This window comes from Macrobrachium nipponense, chromosome 43 (genome assembly GCF_015104395.2).
Source record: "Macrobrachium nipponense isolate FS-2020 chromosome 43, ASM1510439v2, whole genome shotgun sequence".
Lineage (NCBI taxonomy): Eukaryota > Metazoa > Arthropoda > Malacostraca > Decapoda > Palaemonidae > Macrobrachium > Macrobrachium nipponense.
In genome coordinates this window covers 45198569-45220928 of record NC_061104.1, presented here as the reverse complement: position 1 = coordinate 45220928, position 22360 = coordinate 45198569, and the positions used below count along the sequence as shown (strand labels likewise).

The window sequence follows — 22360 nt, the reverse complement described above, 5'->3', positions numbered from 1 at the left end:
TTTAGTAGATGGCATGCTCCTTGCTTATTGATTAGTTTTATTAGCATGGCAACTTACTGTAATGATGGTATCTCATGATTTTCTTGAATGGCTCATTCACAACTGGTTTTAGCAGATTTCTTACAGATGGAATGTATCTTTGTTGCTTATAAAGGTGTGATTTAAAAGCATTCAGGAATTCTTTATCAGGTGGATGCCCTAGTAAGAAACCTAGTATCACTGGTTACCACTTGAAATTGCTAGTCAATTTTGTCCTCTTCATACTGCAAGGATGATACTCGTAACACTTTTTATAATAATTATGATTGGGTGTTGGAGGGCAGTGGGTCAGGTGTTGGTCAGGTGTCATTGGTGTTTGGAAATTCACTGACAGACCTCATAACTTACCACAGATTCCTTGTTTTCAGTAATTCTGGAGGATGAGTACATGTTTGCACACTGTCAGTCCCTTTGAGTACTTTTTACTCAGCTGTTTAACTACTTCAGCTTTATCATGCTTAAATTTTCATGCCTAATTGAAGAACAACTCTTTCAGGGAAGCTCTATGACTTTAGTAAAGTGATACATTGGGGTGGATGAACTATTTTATAAATAATTTTGGGCAGTAATAGTTGTTTGGTACCAAACCTTTTTCTGTTTCCTCCATTGCCATTGTTCAGGATTAAAACAACTCATTTCTTGAACCTTTGTATTGATTACTTTTTCCTGAAGACTCCTGCCAAGCTTCAAAGGAATTTGGTGGTTTGACTTTTTTGTTTGATAAACTGTACCATGCCTTCCTCTATTTCACATCTAATGAATGGTTAAACTGTTTGGCTGAGTCATGTATGCTTCACATCCTCCTCTTGTACACACAGGCTACACTTTAAATGTCTTCCATGCTAAATTTTTGTGAATTTTGGCATTTGTCTGTTCACTAAGTAGAATATACTCAAGTAATATAGTCTTACATGTTACAAATCAGTGAAGTATTTTTGAGGCCTAGCGCCTCAGTGGCGTGGTTGGTGTGGTGTTTGCTTCTCACCTCGGTGGTCGCGGGTTCGATTCCCGGCCATTCCATTGAGGAGTGAGATATGTGTATTTCTGGTGATAGAAGTTCACTCTCGACGTGGTTCGGAAGTCACATAAAGCCGTTGGTCCCGTTGCTGAATAACCACTGGTTCCATGCAACGTAAAAACACCATACAAACCAACAAAAAATATTTTTGAAGCTCAATTATTATTGTAATTAATTACCTAGGTTTTTCATATGCTCTGTGATATTACTCTATTGCAGTTGATGATGGGACAGGCATAATTAGCTGTACCCAATTTAAGAGAAGAAGGAAGGACCATGAACATGAGGATCTAGGTTTGAATTGCAACATCTCAGAGAAAGATGTTGACAATTTACCTCCTGAAGATCGCATTAAAAATATACTGTTTCAAGAATCGTCCCCATCTTCAGGTCACAGGAAACATATTGAACATATAGACCAGCATCTATTGAGCATCATAAAATCAACAAGATATCAGCCCCATTCAATACATCTTGGATCTCTGATAAACATTCGTGGCCGTTTGAATGTGTTTCATTCAAAGATTCAAGTCATTGTTAATCACTTGCGTATCCTTTTTAGTATGTGAGGTGCTTTAACACAATCCCTCCTTTTTTTTTTCTTTTTTTTTTTTTTTGTGTTTTTTTGTTCATATGATTTTAGTGTTAGTAAATGATGAAAGTATCACATTCCTGCAATATATAGAAGAAGCTGACATTTCTGATTACATTTCTGTCATGTGGTTGTTTGAAGAAAACACATGCTGCATTAATTTTACTTAATTTCTTTCTGTCGGTCTCTATCTCTTTCTCAAAGTTGTTTTGCTATATATTACCATAATGTGACACATTTTGCACCACTTTGCAGAGTTGCTAAGTTGTAAATTGTTCAGGTATATTTTTTCCTTAACAAGCATTTCAGGTCATATTGAGAAATCCAAATGAAACAGCTTATCGAGTGTTTGAAATAGAGGCTTTCAATAAGGTTTACCGACCAGCATTGGATAATCCAAGAAGTTGAGGTTCTGAGGTACATGAACAACAGGAGGGGTGGCTAGCAAGTTATTGTGGTGTGGATAATCTCAATAAGGAAGCATTCAGTCTGCTGTTTAGACCTTGGAACCGGAAAGGTACTGACGTAATGCAAAATCTGGACTTGTGCTACCAACTACATATTCCAAGAATTCAATGTGTTGCATTCATATTAAAATAAAATATCCTTGTTATGAAAAGTGACCTGGATTCTGTCATTCTGTACAGTTATTTTAAAGGTTAAATGTTTGTAATTTTGTATCTATTACACAGACCAGTTGAAGATAAGAAAATGGATGTGGAGGAGAGTGAAATGATATCCTGCATCCGTCAGAAGGCTCGCATTTCCGGTCAAGCTTTCCGTGTAAAAAGAAGAAAAGAGTTGCATGCCTCTCATCGGCTGGACCTAGATAAAGTAGCTGAAGAGGTACAGGTGAGTGTAAGATGCTGTAGCTATAGTCTCCGACGTTCCTGACAGAATTTCAAATCTCGCGGCACACGCGACAGGTAGGTCAGGTGGTCTACCTTACCCGCCGCTGGGTGGCGGGAGTATGAACCAATCCCATCTTCTATTCAGATTTTCTCTGTCGCCGGGAACAACATCAACTGTTGTGGTTTCCTCTCGATAAATATTTTCGATTCTCGCTTACCTGGAGATAATTTTGGATTTTTTGGTGACGTAATCGTTCTGTTTGGCTTGGCATACGCTGTTTGTGGACCGTTTTTTGACTTTGCGCTGGATTTTGCTTGAATCATGTCTGATTTGGATACAGTAATTAAGACTCCTGTTATGTTTAGGGTATGCTTGGTTGAAGGGTGTAAGGTGAGGTTGCCGAAAGCTTCGGTTGACCCTCACACTGTGTGTATGAAATGCAGGGGGAATGAGTGCTCGTTTAGTAACCCATGTAAGGAATGTGAGGGGCTGAATGAGGATGAATATAAGGCTCTTTCTTCCTACATAAGGAAGTTGGAGAAAGATAGAGTTCGCAAAGCTTCCTCTAGAAGCTCGAGTAGGTCTAGAGTTAGCGAGTTAGAATCTGACCTTAACCTTAATGTAGAAGTAGAACCTCCTTCCCAGGTTGCAGCCCCTGCTCCCCGCGCTGAAGCCGAAGATTCGTCTTCGGAGGCGGCGGCTTTGAAGGCTACGATTCATAACATGGAGTTAAAGATTCGCTTATTAGAGCAAGGTAAGAGTGGCAGTGTTAGTGATCAGTGCAGTGCCCCCAGTGTTGTGGAGGGTGCGTCTGACCGGCTCCGTAGTGCCTCCAGGCCTAGACCTCTTCCAGACTCCCAGTTCCAGTGGAGGAGGAAAGTCGAAAGCCACAAGAGAGCTAGGGAGAGCCCCCACCGGTCAGGCGTCCCCTCGGCAGATCCTGAAGTACGCTCCCAGGCTGCCTTGGATCATATCAAGAAGGAGACGCTCCTTGCAGAACAGGCTCCGTTCTGCGACTCCTTCAAGACGCTCTTCTCCTCATCAACTCCGAGAACCTCGCAGGCGCCCTTCTCCTGGTAGGCGCTCGTCGCCTGGCAGCCGCTCTCCTCTCGTTACGGATCAAGAAACTCGTAGGCGCCTATCTCCTGTTAGGGGCTCTTCTCCTTACAGACGTCAAGAGTCTGGCAGGCGCCATGCGCCTGGTAGGCGCTCTTCTCCTGGAAGCCGCTCTCCTTTGGATAGGCATCAAGAGCCTCGTGTCCACCTTTCGCCTGGTAGGCGCTCGTCACTTGCGAGGCGCCCTACTCCTGACAGCCGCTCTCCGCTAGAGAGGCGCCAAGAGCCTCTCAAGCGCCCTACTCCTGATAGGCGCTTGGCGCCTAGTAGCCGCTCTCCTCGCGACAGGCGCCAGGATTCTAGTAGGCGCTCTCCCCCTCGTAAGTGCCCTGTTTCTGGACACGGTTCTTCCCGTGGTAGGAGCCCAGTCTCTCCTTCATTCAAGATATCTACTAACTCGAAGCGGGAGTCCGATCTCAGACAGTCCAGGCGTGATAGGCATTCTTCTTTTTCGACTTGCCGATCACCTGTGGACTTGATTTCTCCTGTGCGACATCATTCTTCGACTAGACGCTCTTCTCCTGTAAGGACCGCCTCTTCTTCAAAGGATCCTCCTCGTTCACCTTTGCAAGAAGGCCAGGATGGCTCGGACGAAGAAGCTAACAAAACTGCAGTGGTTTCTTCTTATAAGAAACTCACAGAGCTATTACTTCAGGAATTTGGAGATTCCCTTAGCCCTACTGCTCCTCCTTCTCCGCACTCGTTGTTTTCGACGTCCAAGGCAACGAAGGGATCATCGTGTGTTAGAATGAAGCCAACCCTGTCCATGAAGAAGGCGCTTAGGAGCTTCGGTTCCTGGCTGCTCTCCAAAGAAGAAGCGGGGAAAACGGTGTTTGCCTTCTCACTGTCGAGACTGTCTGGACGTACTGGCTTTTGGTATGAGACAGGAGAGCCCTTGGGTCTGGGTCTCCCGTCTTCGGCTGATGCGGACTTTTTGGCCTTAGTAGATGCTACAAAGAGATCAGCTCTTAACTCGGCTAAGACGACTTGGGCCATGAACGAGATCGATCACATTCTAAAAGGAATGTTCAAGGTGCTCGAAGTTTTCAACTTCCTAGATTGGTCTCTGGGAGTCTCTGGGAGTCTTTCTCGCCAGAAGACCTTCATTGCGTTTTATCCTGTATGGATAAGTCAGTAAGGGACGGAGCGAGCGAGATCGCTTCCTTGTTTGGTGCAGGAGTGGTCAAGAAGAGATCCATGTATTGCTCCTTCTTGACGAAGTCCGTCTCACACGCACAGAGGTCTTCTTTGGCGGGGGGAAACTCTCCGCTCAACTTTTTCTCAAAAACTAGTACAGGATATTTCGACATCGCTTTCAGCCAAGGCTACACAGGACCTTCTGGCTCAGTCGGCGAGGAAGCCTCGTCCGTCCTTCCCTGTCAAGAGTAGAAAGGAGAAGACAGTTGTTCAGGAACCCTTTCGAGGGGGTTCTTCCTCCAGACCCTCTTCGTTTAGAGGACGACGACCCAGCAGGAGAGGGAAGACTTTCTCTAAGTCTGCCAAGACTTCGAAATAGGAAACAAGTCCTTCAGACAACGGTGGGTGCCAGACTGTTAAGGTTTGCAGAAGTCTGGGCCCAGAGAGGTGCGGATTCCTGGACCCTCTCAATCGTAAAAAGGGGTTACCTCATCCCTTCCACCTCAAGACCTCCCTTAACGACCACTCCGAGGGAGTTGACGGCCAAGTACAGGGACCCCATCATGAACCAAGCCCTCCGTCTAGCGGTAGATCAGATGCTAGAAAAGGAGGCAATAGAACTAGTGTTGGACCTTCAATCAGCAGGCTTTTACAACCGCCTTTTCCTAATTCCAAAATCCTCGGGGGGATGGAGACCGGTTTTGGATGTAAGCGCCCTGAACTTCTTTGTAGAGAAAAAGAAGTTTACGATGGAGACCACGTCATCGGTGTTGGCAGCTCTTCATCCAGGGGACTGGATGGTGTCACTGGACTTACAGGACGCTTACTTCCATGTACCGATCCATCCTTCATCGAGGAAGTTTCTCAGGTTCATGATGGGGGGAAGAGTGTATCAATTCAGGGCTCTGTGCTTCGGCCTCTCGACGGCCCCCCAAGTTTTCACGGGAATCTTGAGGAATGTAGCTCAATGGCTTCATTTGGAAGGGGTGAGGATATCCCTTTACCTAGACGATTGGCTTATAAGGGCCAATTCGAAAGATCATTGTCTGGAGAACTTACAGAAAACCTTGGAATTGACGAGTTCTTTGGGACTTCTAGTCAATTGCCAAAAATCAAGCTTAATCCCCAAACAAGAGTGCATTTATCTGGGGATCCTGATGAACTCTCAGAGTTTTCGGGCTTTTCCGTCTCCGGAAAGGATAGCCCAAGGCCTCGAGAAAGTAACAGCCTTCTTAGGGAAAGAAGTATGCACGGCGAGGGAGTGGATGAGTCTGTTGGGGACGCTCTCCTCGCTGGAGCAATTCGTTTCCCTAGGAAGGCTGCACCTGAGACCGCTCCAGTTCTTTCTTCATCAGAATTGGAGTCGTCGTTCTCAGGATTTGACGTTCTCCCTGTCCGTATCTCAACAGATCAAGGAGAAACTTGTGTGGTGGACAGATCCCAACAGGTTTGCTCAGGGTCTGTCTCTGCAATCCCAGAACCCCAACCTAGTGTTGTTCTCCGACGCGTCGGAGACAGGTTGGGGGGCGACTCTGGGAACTCTAGGAGTGTCAGGTACCTGGATGGGGGACCAGGTGACCTGGCATATCAACAGAAAAGAATTGATGGCTGTGTGGTTGGCTCTGAAAGCCTTCGAGTCCAACGTCCGAGACTCCATCGTTCAGATCAACTCGAACAACACCACAGCTCTGGCATACATCAGGAAACAGGGGGGAACGCATTCCTTCTCTCTGTACGAAATAGCAAGAGACCTTCTTCTGTGGGCCGAAGAAAGGAGAGTCAGGCTTCTCACCAGATTCGTACAGGGGGAAAGGAATGTAAGAGCAGATCTCCTCAGCAGGAAAGAGCAGGTCCTTCCCACGGAGTGGACACTTCATCAGGATGTATGCCAGAGCCTGTGGAAGTTGTGGGGCGGGCCGCACATAGACCTGTTCGCCACCTCAAGAAATGCAAGACTGGATCTATACTGCTCTCCCATTTCGGATCCATGGGCGATAGGGATCGATGCACTTCTAGATTGGAAGGGGCTCGATGTATACGCGTTTCCTCCCTTCAAGATTCTGGGAGTAACGCTCAAGAAATTCGCAGAGTCAGATTCAACGAGGATGACATTAATCGCTCCTTTCTGGCCGGCCCAAGAATGGTTCACAGAGGTACTGGAATGGTTAGTGGACCTCCCAAGATCGCTCCCTCTAAGGAACGATTTACTCAGAAAACCCCACTTCGACAGGTATCACAAAAACCTTCCCGCTCTCAGTCTGACTGGCTTCAGACCGTCCAAAGTCTTGTCAGAGCGAAAGGCTTTTCATCATCAACTGCTAAAGCAATCGCAAGAGCTAGGAGGTCTTCCACCTTGCGAGTATACCAGTCAAAGTGGGATGTCTTCAGACGTTGGTGCAAGAGGAAGAAAGTTTCCTCTTCCAGTACCTCTGTGACCCAAATTGCTGATTTCTTCCTTTTTCTTAAGGAAGAATGTGGTCTGGTGGTATCTACAATTAAGGGATACTGCAGTATGTTGGCGGCAGTTTTTAGACACAGAAGCCTCAATATCTCGGAAGATAAAGACCTGCATGACCTGATTAGGTCTTTTGAAACGACAAAAAAGCCGTCATCGAGAACACCTAATTGGAATCTGGACGTAGTACTTCAGTATCTCAGCTCGTCTAGATTTGAACCTCCTAGATCAGCCTCTTTCAAGGATCTGACCCAGAAGTCCCTTTTCCTTATGGCTCTAGCATCCGCTAAGAGGATGAGTGAGCTTCAAGCCATTGAAGGAAATGTTGGCTTTAAAGAACAGTCAATGGTTTGTTCTTTCCTCCCCTCATTCTTAGCAAAGAATGAGAACCCATCAAATCCGTGGCCCAAGAGCTTCGAGATTCGAGGATTGTCTTCTCTCGTAGGGGAAGAGCCTGAGAGGACTCTTTGCCCGGTGAGAATTTTGAAATATTATTTGAAGAGGAAAGAGCAACTTAAGGGCAATCAAGATGTCCTTTGGTGCTCCGTGAGGGACCCCAGTCGACCATTATCGAAGAATGCTCTGTCCTTCTTCTTAAGAAGCCTTATCAAAGAAGCGCATGTGGCATGCAATGAGGAACGTTTTAAGCTTCTTAAAGTGAAGGCCCATGAAGTGAGGGTCACTGCCACTTCTCTGGCTTTTAGCAAAAATATGTCTGTGCGGAAACTTATGGAGGCCACCTTCTGGAGATGCCAATCGGTATTCGCAAACCACTACTTGCGGGATGTTAAGATTACATATGACAAATGCTTCGCCTTAGGCCCTTACGTATCGGCGGATTCGGTGCTGGGGCAGGGAGCTGGAACTTATCCTTGTTAGGCATTTATATTTTTTACCCCCTTGTTTTGTTTTTGTTGGTTATGGTTGTCTGAAAGAGGATGCAGGGAGGCATCTCTTTCTTGTCGTAGTTTGGTTAGGTGGTCGAATGGTTTTGGCTCCTTGCGGTAGTAGTGGTTAGGATCTGTCAAGTAAGCGGACGAGTTCCCTTTGACAAGATCCTACTTGGATTCTACCATATAAGTGGATCAGATATCCCGGTGGTAGATCCGAGAGTCTTTCAGCAACAGGTCACGTCCTCGCTGTAGCTCTCCAGGCAATGCAGACTCAGAGACAGTATCCATGAAGTCTTCTGCCTGAACAGGTAAGAACCAAGGTTTGTTCCGATACGTAATACAAACCCTCGGTCCTTTAACAATAGGAAGGTAACTAGCGGCAGCTGGGACGGTCGTAAGCTTCGAACAAGGGGAGAACGGTAGTTAACTGCTTGTCCGATCGTGCGCGCGCCCGCGCGCCCGAGAGGTGAAGAATCACTTTTGCTTTCGGCCGCGGGTGTGAAGGACGTGTTCGTCATCGCTCTCTGCCCGCTTCAATCGTCGTATGCTTTGTTGATATTATTTGTTTTCCTACTAATGGTTTGGTTTGACTTGAAAATGAAACTGTAAGTACACTGTTTTCATTTTCATTACTTAATTATGAATCACATGGAGCTATCGCCGTAGAACACGGCGATTTCCGCTCTTTTCATGAATTGAACCCTCGAATTATGTCTCGGTGCCGAGGGCGGGCGCACTCGCGCCGAGTCATGTATTTTGGGCGAAAGTGTGTAATTGAAAGATGTAAGTACTCTTTTTCATTATATTTTTGCCCTGTGCGTTCGTTGCCGAGAGCTTGATTGCGCTCGGCAAGAGCCTCTTATTTTGTATGAATAGAATGCAATGAAAGTGGATTCGCAATGCAGTTTTATTTTCATTTCATTTATTAATTGCATCAAATTTAATTTTGGATCAATTTCCGCTCTTACCCTGGGAATTAATCCTTACGATTTATTGCTGTGAAAGTGAAAATAGCAAGTGCAGTATTGTTCATTTTCATATATATTATGATAGCATCATATTATTATGGATCAAGTTTCCGCTCTTACCGGGAATTGATTTTTCCCATCTTTAAGTTCTATGAAGTGAATCGCAAGTGCAGTATTCTGTTTCATTTTCATATTACTTTTCACTGCTGTGCGGGGGTAGGGGAAGCGAAGGTCTGCCAGGAAGTCGTCGGAAAGCTCTCCCGCGACTCCCTTGGTATCCGATTCTTCGTCTTCTTTCCTGCCCCCCCTCCCGCTCAGCTTCCTCGTATTTTGGTTTTTGGGGTCTTCCTTCCGTTTCGGGGTGGGGCATGTCTCCCCCCCCGTGCGTGAGGGAACCCCTCTTACTAATCTGTCTGTGCTACCGCAGGTGCTACAGCCGTGGGAGACGACCTTGGACAGGTATGGACCACTGCGGCTGCAGGGCGTGCCTAGCATCCACGATCTGCTGCAGAGTCTAGCGAGGTCTGGGGCGGTGACCTTGGAGTGGTCTCCACTACAACCTTCACGGCCGCTTATGCTGCTTCCCCCGCTGGTCTACAATCCCCATGCTGTGTCGGTGACGCCCGTCTGCCGCTTTCTAGGGCCGGTCGACCGCCGTACCGAGGAGGGGTATGCCGCCCCGCCGCCCTGTGTTTTTCTTCCTTCGTGTTGCCTGCCCCAGACTTCCGCTGTTCCAGCAGCTCGCCCCTGGACCGGCCGCCAGTACCACGCTGGCTGCCGATGATTCTACGAGGCGATGGCTGGGCCTGCCGTACCTGTCGCTGATGTGGTTCCCGCTACTGGCTTGGCTGTCCCTTCTGTGTTTACCGCTGCCGCTGTTCCTGCCGCTCCTGAGCTGGTTGCTGTTCCTGTCGCTCCTGGTTCCTGCGCCTGTCCATGCTGGTCCTGCCCATGGTGTGTTCTTCCCAGTCCCAGGTCCTTCCGGACAGGTGCAGTTCGGGCCGTGTTGCTTCGGCAATAGGCCCGACTCCGGCCTGGATGGAGGACCTGACGACTGTCCTGCGTGAGCTGACGAAGAAGAGGAAGGTGTCATCTTCGTCTTCGTTGTTGCTGCCTCTTCCCCTTCGACTTCTAAGGCCCATAAGCCGAAGAAGAAGAAGGCTGCCTCCCCCCCCTAAGAAGTCTCCTTCGGGAACTTCTAAGGGCCCGTCCCACCGAGGTGGGACGGGGGGTCCTTCTGCTGGTCCTCCTGCTCCTTCGGGAGCGGGGCCCGTCTCCCCTTCCGTAAGGAAGAGATAGACGGGGACCAGAGGAGTATCGGTTAGCTCTGGTACTTCCTCGCCTGGTGCTAGCGGCGATGCCGCTACGCCAGGTTCCGGCTCGGTCTCTCGTTCGCGGGAGATCCCGAGTGTACGCTCTTCCTCGGGAGACCGTGCAAGCCAAAGTTTCGGCGCCAGAGTTCGCTCGGCGCCAAGACCACGGCACGGAGCAGAAGGCTGGCGAGAACCGCTCAGGTGACTCTCGCCAGGCCAGCGGCCGCTCTCACAGGCCGGACCAGCTGGTAACCGGGTTTTGTTATTCCCCCTAAGAAGACTCCTTCGGGAACTTCGAAGGGCTCGTCACATTCCGGTGTGACGGGGGGGTTCTTCTGCTGGTCCTCCTGTTCCTTCGGGAACGGGGCCCGTCTCTTCTCGAGAAGAAGAAGAAGACGGGGACCAAGGGTTGTGCTGGCTAACCGCTGGTACACCCTCGCCTGGTCTTGGCAGGTCTCTGATGCCTAAGCCCAGGTAAACCGGGCTCGGTTTCTCGTCCGCGAGAAGTTCCGAGTGTACGATCTCCTTCGGGTGACCGTGCAGCCAAAGTTAAGACGCCTGAGTTCGCTCAGCGTCATGACCGAGGCACGGAGCAGAAGACTGTCGAGAGCCGCTCAGGTGACTCTCGCCAGGCCAGCGGCGCTCTCGCAGCGACCGCCGGTACTCGGGTGGACGTGACGGTCTCTGACCGGCCACGGGTTGAGGCTGGGAAGAGGTCCCCCAGGTCCCCTCGACCGACGGTACCAGCCTCGGCTGGTACCAGCGGTTTTTTGATGTGCCGCGAGGACGCTCACCGGTCTCACGGCGAAAGCGAGCTCTTTGCAGGTCACCTGACCGCCGCTCCCCACAGGGACCGGGCGGATACGGTGACCAGCAGCAGCTCGTCTGACGCACGGGACGGGGTCGACGTGCTCAGTCGAGCCGCTCGCCACAGGTGAGCGGCACGGCCAGGCCTGCAGATCGATCCCCCCCGCGGGTTGGTGATCGGCTGCAGCCCCCCACGTCCCTGGCTCCTGCCAGCGAGCGGGGGGGGAGTCGTCAGGTCTTCCCTCTCCACTACCTTCAACTTCCTCGGGCTACACCCGGGAAGAGCGACGGTAGCTAGGAGTGTCGTGAGAGGTGCGCCGCTCACGATCCCGTCACGACGCCGCACGTGCCACGTATGGTCTTATGGACCAACCAGGACGTACGCGCAAAGTGATTGGAGGCGACCGTCAGGGGGAGAGGGGTAGCGTCAGTTCTGTCTCTCCGATACCTTCAACTTCCTCGGCATACGCCAGGAAGAGCGAGGTATATAGGAGTGATCGTGAGAGATGCGCCGCTCACGATCCCATCACGACGCCGCACGTGCCAGGTTGGTCTTAGGACCAACCAGGACGTACGCGCAAGTGATTGGAGGCAACCGTCAGGGATCTGTTGCTGGTCCTTCTTCTGAAGGAGGAGGGTCCTGGGAGCTGCTCTTGTGAGGGACTGGACGGTCCTACTCCTCAAGACGCTGTAACTTCCGAGATTCAGAGTAACTTTACCCAGGTTATTGCACTGATTCGTCAGCACAACGACCGGGGGGAAGGATCGCCGCTCCCACCAGCAGAGCCCATGTCTCTGCTCGAGTCGTTTTGGGGCCCGAGAGGGAACCCAAACCGACGGTGGGTATGCCGCGATCGGAGCTTGCCGATTCTGTCTTGAACCAGAGTCTCTCGTCTCCGGACAAGAAGGCTCTCTCAGTTTCTGGCCGGTCGATCAAGCTACTTCCACCTCCTCTACTGCGACAGCGGCGTTTCTACGTGTCTTCGGACACCGTATTTAAATACTCCTTCGGTCCTCCTGAGAGGTTTCGACCTCGACGAGGACTGGAATGAGTCGGAGGACGGTATCGGCTCTCTCCTGTCAGGTGTCGATCAGCCCCACCCAGACGACGTTCACAGTGGCGGCAGACCCTTACCTACAGTGAGAGTTCGTAACCCTCCTCGGGAAAACGTTTTCTCCTGACGATACGTTTTCCCAGACTCTGTTGCGGCGATGGCTGCTCTTACTCTTCTCCAACTGCTAGTTCCACTGGGAAGGCGAGCGAGTATCCAATTCCTCCCCATTACCCTCTCTCCTTACGGCTACGAGGGAAAGGGGAAGGATCCTACAGAGATTTCTCTGTAGGATCCCACGTTGGGGACTGCGCTACCAGGGGGGACCTTCGGGTCCTACCTGACGTAAGCCCCGGTCGTTGAGGAGGGATCCTGCCCCATTCTCGATTTCTACGGGAATCGAACGAGGACCACCAGCCGATATCGTTTGACGAATTCGGTGGGGGTTTCGCAGACTGCTTAGAATCTACGGAATTTCTAGCGCATTCAGAGTGTTAGAGTTTCTTACGATCTCCAAACACTTAGGCGAGACCACGGTCCAAAGTGAGCGAGACGAGAATCCCCGATATGTTACACGATAATCGGGAACCTCGCCTATGCTCGAATTCCTGGAATTTCTAGCATTAGGAAGAAGACTGCTGCTGAAAGAAGACTATCTCACAGTAGGCGACCAACCTGGAATAGAGAAGAACGGACGGGAATATCCAGTTTGGCTGGAACTATCGTCTTAGTATTCTGTTCACCATTGAAGCTTTCCTTCAAGGAAGACTTCTCCTTCACTCTCTTTAATAGAGAACGAAGGTGGTCAATCTCCAATCCTTATTTTGTTTTCTTGAAGGAAAGAATTTAGGATGGAGATCGTTGTTCAGATCCTACAAATATACTACGTATATTAACCTCGCGACATGATTCTGCTAAGCAGTTGAATGGTCCGAGGGGTAGGCGCATATCCTGGTTATTCTACGGATTGCGACTTAGACGAAAAGTATTCTAATTGAACTGCAACCCGGGTTGCCTGCAACCTCCCAGGAGTTTCCAGTTTCAATTTTATATACTTATGGTGTTGTCACAACAAACACCATTTAAGCTTTTATATTTACCAAAATTCGTTTCGCTTAAATATAATTGCTCGAGCTATCTTTTTATGCTCGGTGGTTCTAGCCGAACGCATTCCTTCGTGGAAAGGATTACTTGGCAACTCAGGATGACGAGTCAGCGACAGCTACTGCGTATTGAATTGCCCGGGAGGCATTTCAGTATCAGCTGCCGCTTTGAGATAGACGGTTGTTTATGTCTTTCTCACCTGCTTTGATTGAATAACAACCGTATCTCTGCCCAACAATCACGGACTTAAGTCTCTGATTAACAGGGATTCTCGCATACATGAATGACCATCTACTGCTGTGAAACGCTAGTATTCATCGTCTTCGGTATGCGAGAATTTTAAACAGAGATATCTATTCGCTCATCTTTCTGTTACCGCACAGGTAAACAGAATTCTGTAATAGTCTCTTGCTGCATCGTATCCCGATAATGCGAATGATTTTTGCGGAATCTGAGTTTGTCCTCAAAATATCTTGTATTCGGAGGTGTACAATTGTTCATTGTTCACCCCGGATTAGCAAATGTATTGAAAGACATCGCCTACTCCCAACACCTGCCAGTTCTACTTCCAAACGTTCAGCCCATGAGAAGCAGTTCTTCAAGCGGCTCTCCCCTGTGTTTCATTACTGAAGAACGCCCCGCTTTCATTGCACAACGGACAGCAATGAAATGGCGGTTAGCGTTTTCAGTCATTGTAAGCACAGGTTTAGAATCTTGAGATTCCTTCTCTCGATTCAGCTGGAAGACGTAGGTTGCATTCATGCCTACCTTCGTCTTCAACGTCACATAGTGTTGTTTCTCCTTAAGCTGAGATTCAAACGTCTATGAGATTTTTCTTGCCATCAGGGACTCGGTCTTTTGAAAGGCAATTGACTTTCGCCTTTTGAGCTTATGCATTTAAGAGAATCATCGCCGCGCCGTCCGGCATCGGTGACTAACAAATATAATTTTATTTGTTTGGTCTCTCAGCATAACTCTTTTAAAGGGCGAAGGTCCACGTGACTTACCCGGATGCTTGGACAACTGCCTCTACTGATTCCGAACCAGTCAGTTGGCAGCTGTCAGAGCGCCCGAGTCAGTTACGAACTATGCTGTGGACTTAGTTCGGTTGTTCCAGAGCATCATTACTTCGTCTTAATAGCTTGTCAGTATGAGTACAATGTACATAACCAAAGTCGAGAAGAGGGATAGGTCATAGACTATTCCCTTCTTTTCGTCTTAGGTAACTGCATGACTTCTCTTGAGAAGTCAAGCACAAAGGGATGGGGATTGTGACGCTCGATTTCGTACCGATCTTCGTAGCGAAGACTCAGAAAACCTTCGGTAAACTGACGATTGGTTCGAGTCCTTCACAATACCCTCCCTAATGGACTTCACCGCCTCCGATACGAAGGCTATGCTGCTTTGTCCTGTGAAGGTGCGACGGAAGCTGTCTGAAGAAACTCGACACCCAGGATGAGTGTGGACGCCTCTTCATCATTCTCTCGCTTTCCGCAAGAACTTCTCCGTGGCGCAGGTAATGAAGGCAGGCGCCTGGTCCAACCGGACCGCATGCACCTCCTTCTACCTTCAGGATATTGCCCACAGTTTCCTTGGATCTTTTTCCTTGGGAACGTGGTGGTTGCTCAACACGTTGTGTAGTTAACCCAGACCCTCGCAGGCTGACAGCATCGAGTCTGGTGTGACCGTAAGAATGGATGAGGAATGAGAGTGTGACTGGCTCCTCTTCCCATCTTTTTCTTCCCTCTACCTTTGGGTAGAGGGACACGGTCGTCACCCACCCGCTGGGTAAGGACGAGATGCAGGTGAGCTACTCAATAGAGCACCATCCTATCCCTTTCAGTAGGGATAGGAGTAAATATCCACCACTTCCTCCAACAAGGGGGGAGGAAGTGGATGCCAAAATTGAGACAAAAACCCATCATTTTATGATTGTCTCTTGCAAACAGGAACAAGTTCTTGCTTGCTGGTACGAAGAGATACGCTTGCCTCTCTCTTAGTACTTGGCCCAGAGGACTGACCATTGATCCTGCGGTGACACCCCGATCAATCGGACAGAGGTTTGGATCCCTCCCTTGCTCTTACGACCAGGGAGGCACTCCAGGGTTGGACGAACACCAGTCGTTCACCAAAAAGACTCAGATTCCTCCCACCAAGAAGTGAGTCTTCCTATTGTTAAAGGACCGAGGGTTTGTATTACGTATCGGAACAAATGACAATTTGTCGAAAATTGCATTTTTCCTAACTATACAAACCTGAGGTCCTTTACATATAGTCCCACCTCATGCCACCCCTCACTCTGCAACTTTTTGCATGGGCCTAAAGCAAAAGTGATTCTTCACCTCTCGGCGCGCGCGGGCGCGCGCACGATCGGGACAAGCAGTTAACTACCTCTTCTCCCCTTGTTTCGAAGCTTACGACCGTCCCAGCTGCCGCTAGTTACCTTCCTATTGTTGAAGGACCTCAGGTTTGTATAGTTAGGAAAAAATGCAATTTCGACAAATTGTCATTTTTATATCCTACAACACCAGTCGTTTCCCTTTTCTATATTATTTAGCTGTCTCTTACCCTCCACCAAGGGTGCCAATCAGCTAAGTATATATCTGACAGGAAAGTTCATGTACAAAAATGATATTGTTAAACTACAATAAAGTTTTGTACATACTTACCTGGCAGATATATACGGTTAATGGCCCACCCAGCCTCCCCTCAGGAGACAGGTGGAAGAGAAAATCTGAATAGAAGATGGGATTGGTCATACTCCCGCCACCCAGCGGCGGGTAAGGTAGACCACCTGACCTACCTGTCGCGTGTGCCGCGAGATTTGAAATTCTGTCGGGAACGTCGGAGACTATAACTAAGTATACGTATATCTCCCAGGTAAGTATGTACAAAACTTTATTGTAGTTTAACAATATCATTTTTATTTCCCTTTAATTTTCACACTTCATTTTTTGTAAACAGTGTAAAGCCAAGTTATTTTTCTCTTCAGAAAAAGTTATTTCTGATGAAGACTTAATTATTTGTCTAGTTTAACAGAGGAAATAATGTATAGAGTGAGTTTTATCATTTACCTCTTATTTTCTTTCATATTTTATGCAAGTACATTTGGGTAACACTTATTATGGAGCAAGATGTACAAATATTCTTATGGAACATGTCTCATAAGCTACAACACTAATTTGCAAAGGAAGCTTCCTCATACAGTAGTGCTTCAGGATACGAAATTAATCTGTTCCTAGGCGGCCTTCATAACCTGATTTTTTCGTATCTCGAACCACGTTTTACATGTAAATTGCCTAATTCGTTCCAAGCTCACAAAAACACCACAGTAAATTTTATAATAAAGCTAAATTGACCAATAAACAATGAAATACAACAGTTTGGACCATTCAATAACTAACATAACCATGACTGTGTACCTGTAAATAAAGTGTATTAGTGTACAGGGTACAAGAAATACTATACGTACATGTATGAGGCGATCTCCGAAAGTGGCGACAGAGGAGGACAAATGGCAGAAAACATGAACACTTAACTTTACGAAACATTAAAAAATGGCAGAAAACATTAACACTTAACTTTACAAAAAACTTGAAATTAAATTTATTTTTTTTTTGTCTTTTTTATTTTTAAATTTTTTTACTTTTTTATACTTTACTTTTTTTTTTTTTTTTTACAAAATTCCAATTTCTTCACCACTTTCAACTTTCTGTTTTTTTGTATCACTTGGATCTTCCTGTTTGCTTACTACTACTAAAGGCCTCTTTAAAAAATAACTATCCAAGGAAGATTGTTTCTGTCTGCTTTTCACAATGTTCCTGAAACGACTCAGGCAAACGTCATCGAACTGCGCAAGCATATGACCTTTGTAAGCCTTTTCGGGGTGTCTTTTCTACAAATGATTGCACTTTATAAGAAGCTAGAGCATCCTTAATTTCTGCCGTTGTCATAGGGTCCTTCTCTCCCTCCTTGCCGCTGCTAGAGAACTCTTCTTGAACGACGTTATGTTGCATGGCCTCCAACTCCTTCAGGTCATCCGTTGTAAGCTCCTCTTGGTGCTCCTCGAGAAGGTCATTGATGTCGTCCTCGTTGACGAGCAGCCCCATGGACTTGCCGAGTGCAACGATCTCGTCAAGATCTGGTTGCGAAACAGTTTCAGGATCGTCAACTGTTTCTGAATCTGCATCAGCTTCACCCACGTTGATTCCTTGAAGTCTCGGGCGGATACGGCATCAGGCCAGAGTTTCCTCCACGAAGAATTCAAGGTTCGCTTCGAAACCTCCTGCCAAGCTTGGTCGATGAGTCGGATGCATATGACGATATTGAAATGCTCCTTCCAAAATTCACGCAAGGTGAGATTTGTGGTATCGGTGATGTCAAAACATCTCTTGAAAAGATTATTTGTATACAGCTTCTTGAAGTTCGATAGCAATTGCTGGTTCCTGGGCTGGAGGAGAGGGGTGGTGTTAGGCAGAAGATAAAGAACCTTGATAAAAGAATACTCCGCTAGGATATCTTCCTCGAGGCTAGGAGGGTGAGCAGGGGCATTGTCCAACAACAGCAGGCATTTCAGAGGGAGGCGCTTCTCTTCCAAGAATTTCTTCACTGTTGGGCCGAAACACAGATTTTCCCATTTGGTGAACAAAAGTCTCGCTACCCAGGCTTTCGCATTAGCCCTCCACATCACTGGAAGCTTCTCCTTTAGCACTTTGTGGGACTTGAAGGCTCGAGGAGTCTCGGAATGATAGACTAGTAGGGGCTTGACCTTACAATCCCCACTGGTGTTGGAACAAAGTGCAAGCATAAGCCTGTCTTTCATAGGCTTATGCCCGGGTAGCTTCTTCTCTTCCTCCGTGATGTATGTCCGACTAGGCATTTTTTTTCCAAAAAATGCCAGTCTCGTCACAGTTGAAGACTTGCTGAGAACTGTAGCCTTCCTTGGTCATCATCTTGTTGAACGTCTTTTTAAAGGCTTTGGCCGCTTTCGTGTCCGAGCTGGCCGCCTCCCCATGCCGCTTACGACGATTTTCGGCTCAAGAACGAAACCCCCGTCGTAACCCGGGGACTCCCTACTCTCTCCATTGAATATTTCCTGTGTTTACACAGTAGGATTGTATGTTATTAATCATCAGGTTAGACTTTTTAGAAATTATTATTATTCAGGAGATGAACCCCTTTCATATTGTAATTGGTAAGTTGTCAGTAGTGAATATAGGAGTGTTAGAAGCCTTTATGTGCTGTTTTCCAAAATATTCTTCATGTTGGATTCCAACTGTGGACTTTAATGGATATAAAGATGTTGATAAAGTAGCCAAAGCAGTGGTCATTATTTTGCTGAACATTGGAATTTGTTGACTTTCAGCATCTCTGCCTCCAACACAATACAACAACATTGGACATTCATAGTCTACATCAAAGTGTACTTACCCTGTTGCTGTACGGTATACTATTTGACTTTATACAGTATTTTTACATAGACTGTATGTAGTAGGTGACGTCTCCTGAGCCAGTCAGCACCTACAATCACAAATGCTTAGTAATATTTCTACATAGGCTTTTGTTTGACCCCTCTCACTGACCAGAGACCCCTCTCACTCCTTGTCTTAGTTCCCAAAATCTCTCCATGGATCGTAAAGGTTACATTGAGGAATCTGGAGCATTCAGCTGCTTGAACTTTCCTCCTAAATTGTGTTGGACTTTATAGAAATGATGGGTTTGTAGTGAAACATCAGATTTCCTACAACTTGGAATTTTTTTTTTTTTTTTTTTTTTTTTACAAACCTAAGAGTTGTCAAACATTTGCCCTTCTCTCAGCCTCCCTGACCTTGCACATAACATTTAAGATGATTAGATGACACAGAAAGTTGACGTGATGACCTAGGTAACATACTACTGCATGTCTTTATCTGTTAGACAAAAAATTCACTGCACTGCCTTGGAGATTTAGAGACCATGAATGTGGGTTGTTTTTTAGTGATTAGTTTTTTTATTGAAAAAGTTGTTGATTCCATAAAAAAATTTGATGTATTTTGTTATTGTGATTTATCTCATCTTGACAGATCCCGGATTTAGATGAAATTTACAAGCTGAGCATCCAGCTTAAGAAAAAGAAGAGCCTTCATATCCTGCATAAATTGCGTATGGGTCTGAGTGTTGGTGGCAACAGTATAACTGTATTTCTAAGTACTGATGGGGCCTTGTATGCACTTGTTAGTTGCTTTTCAGGTAATTATAGCTTAGTGAGAAGTTACTTTTTATGTAAGTGAATGACTTGTATGGTACTTTATTATTTTTGAGTGAGTAGAAACTTATTCCTATTAAACCCATGTTGTGATGTGGTTATAATTTTTTTCTGTTAACCTAACCCAGTTGTATTGTAATCATTGCCTCTGTATTAATGCATTATGTTTTTATGTGTTAAACTCCTTTTTCAAATTTACCATTCATACTTGGAAAAAGCTTAATACGTATTGTGCTGTTGTATGCATATCCCCTATTACCCACAAGTAAGGAAGAAATTAGGATGAAATTTCAGTGCTTTTGTAAATGGTTGGGATATGTAGGGAAGTCATGGTGTTTTGGTTAGATTTGGGATGTTTTAGGAGGATTACATCTTCAAGGTACAAGTTGTTATATTTGTGTTTTGTTCATGAAACTTACCTGTCAGATATATATATAGCTGTATTTTTCTGAAGTCCGACAGAATTTAAAAACTTCCGGCACACGCAGTGGTCGGCCAGGTGGTTAGTACCCATTCCCGCCGCTGGGAGGCGGGTATCAGGAACCATTCCCATTTTCTATTCATAATTTTTCTGTCGCCGGTGCTGGAAACACCTGTTTTCAGTACCTCCGTCTTAGGATTTTGGAAACTTCATTGCCGCTAAGTATCCTAATTGTCTTTTGATTTTTTACTTGGATTTGTGGCTAGGCATACGCTATCTTAAATTGTTTTGAATTTGATTCATTTTTGCAAAAGATATCTGAATCTAGTTAGGCTAGTTTCAGAGGGTGTTGTCTGCAAAGATAGGGTGTGGCTACCGAAAGCTTCGGTAGATCCGCACTTGGTATACACGAGGGGTATGGGTCTTGCTTCTTTGTTGGTATACACGAGGGGTATGGGTCTTGCTTCTTTGTTGAGATTTGTCATGTAAGGAGTGTGAGACTTTGTCTAATTCCGTAAGGAAGACGTATGATTCGTATGTACACAATTAATCAGTAAACACATGTCAGGGTAGTGAACCTGCTAACCTTCCTGTAGACTTTATTTTGCCTAACCCTGTAGTATGGCCTACAGGCTATGAATATGTCTGCGAGAGGTGCTCGCTCTCCTTCATTGTTGTGAAGAGTGCTTCTTCTGTAATTGTTACTCCTAACCCTGTATGGTTGCCTTCGGGCCTTAATCAGTGTCTGTAGAGGGTATTGCCCTTTCTCTGATACTCTATCGATTCGTAACTTAGAATCAAAAGTGCATGCTTTAGAGAGCAAAAGTGAAGTGGCTAAGTGCAGTGACAGTGCCCCTTGTGTAGTGGAGAGTGCGTCAGATCGGCCTTATTTCGCCTCTAGGCCGGGACCTCTGCTTGACTCCCAGGACCCGGGGAGAGAGCATGTCGAAAGCCGAAGGAGGGTTACGAGGAACCCCCACTCGTAACCCCCACCGATCTGGCGTGCCTTCGGCAGTATCTGATGAAACTCCTCAGACTGCCCATGTGCGTGCACGTGCACGAATCCTGAAGGATTGCTTCTCGTCCTCCGAAGCGTCCTCCCCGTGCAGGGGTTGGAGCTTTCGGAAGGACTCGCGCCCTCTAAATAGAAGTTTGTTCATGAAACTTACCTGACAGATATATATATAGCTGTATTTTCTGAAGTCCGACAGAATTTAAAAATTCGCGGCACACGCAGTGGGCGGCCAGGTGGTAGTACCCATTCCGCCGCTGGGAGGCGGATATCAGGAACTATTCCCATTTTCTATTCATATTTTTTTCTGTCGCGGGTCGGTAAACAAACTGTTTACAGACCTCCGCCTAGGATTTTGAAACTTCATTAGCCACTTAAGTATCCTAATTATTCTTTCGATTATTAACTTGGATTTGTGGCTAGGCATACGCTATCGTAAATTTTTTTCATTGCATTTGATGTCTGAAGCTAGTTAGCCTAGTTTCAGACTTTGTTGTCTGCATGGTAAGGTGAGGCTACCGTAACTTTCGGTAGACACTCGCTTAGTATATATGACGTTTACATGTTTTCTTTGCATAAGGTAATTATTGTAATGTGTGACTGATTACGGAAGAAGGAGGATTCAATTACGCATTTTAGAGCGGTGTTGAATCAGGAGTTTCCTCCACAGTAAACAGAAGTTAGAAATAATGAAACTTCTAACCTCCTGTAGATTTTATTTTGCCTAAACCCTGTGGTATGGCTTACGAGCCTAGAATAAGTGTCTGCTAAAGGATTACATCAAGTAATCTTAGACTAAAGTGCTCGCTCTCCAACCAGTTGTGAAGTGTAGTGCCCTTGGTGTTGTGGAACGGGGGCGTCAGATCGGCCCCATAATGCCTCTAGGCCTGGACCTCTGTCGGACTCCCAGGACTCAGGGAGAGGGCATGTCGAAAGCCGCAAGAGGGTTACGGGGGCTCCCCACCGATCTGGCGTCCCTTCGGCAGAACCTGTGGGACTCTTCCCAGGCGCTAAGATCGTGCACGTGCGCGAATCTTGAAAGATTGCTTCTCGTCCTCCGAGGCGTCCTCCCCACACAGGGGTTGGAGTTCTCGGAAGGACTCGCGCTAAGAAGCTTTAGAGAAGAGGACGCTTCACGCCTCTCTCTCGTCACTGAGAGATGAGAGAGTAAAGAGACACATTTTCCCTTTTAGAAGAATGCACTGGCTCTTTTCCTAAGGGGGACATTTAAGGAGGGCTCGTCATCTGCGAGAGATGAGAGATTAAAGAGACCATCATTTTGCCTTTTAGAGAATGCATGCTCTATAATCAGTTTATAACATTATTAAGGAGGCTCA

The 22360-nt window shown here is 46.8% G+C and overlaps 1 protein-coding gene across 3 annotated transcripts in view; it reads left to right on the top strand.

Annotated features, from left to right (window-relative positions):
- The window catches only part of LOC135213708 (uncharacterized), a 107551-nt gene that overhangs the window by 26096 nt on the left and 59095 nt on the right, over positions 1–22360 (top strand). For all 3 annotated transcript variants that reach the window (XR_010314187.1, XR_010314188.1, XM_064247815.1), the window contains exons 2-4: positions 1951–2166; positions 2342–2501; positions 19409–19574. Coding sequence is in view for 1 of the 3 variants with exons in the window: in XM_064247815.1 (XP_064103885.1) it covers positions 2361–2501; positions 19409–19574 (307 nt within the window). In the remaining 2 variants the exon portion in view is untranslated. The remainder of the gene's footprint in view (positions 1–1950; positions 2167–2341; positions 2502–19408; positions 19575–22360) is intronic.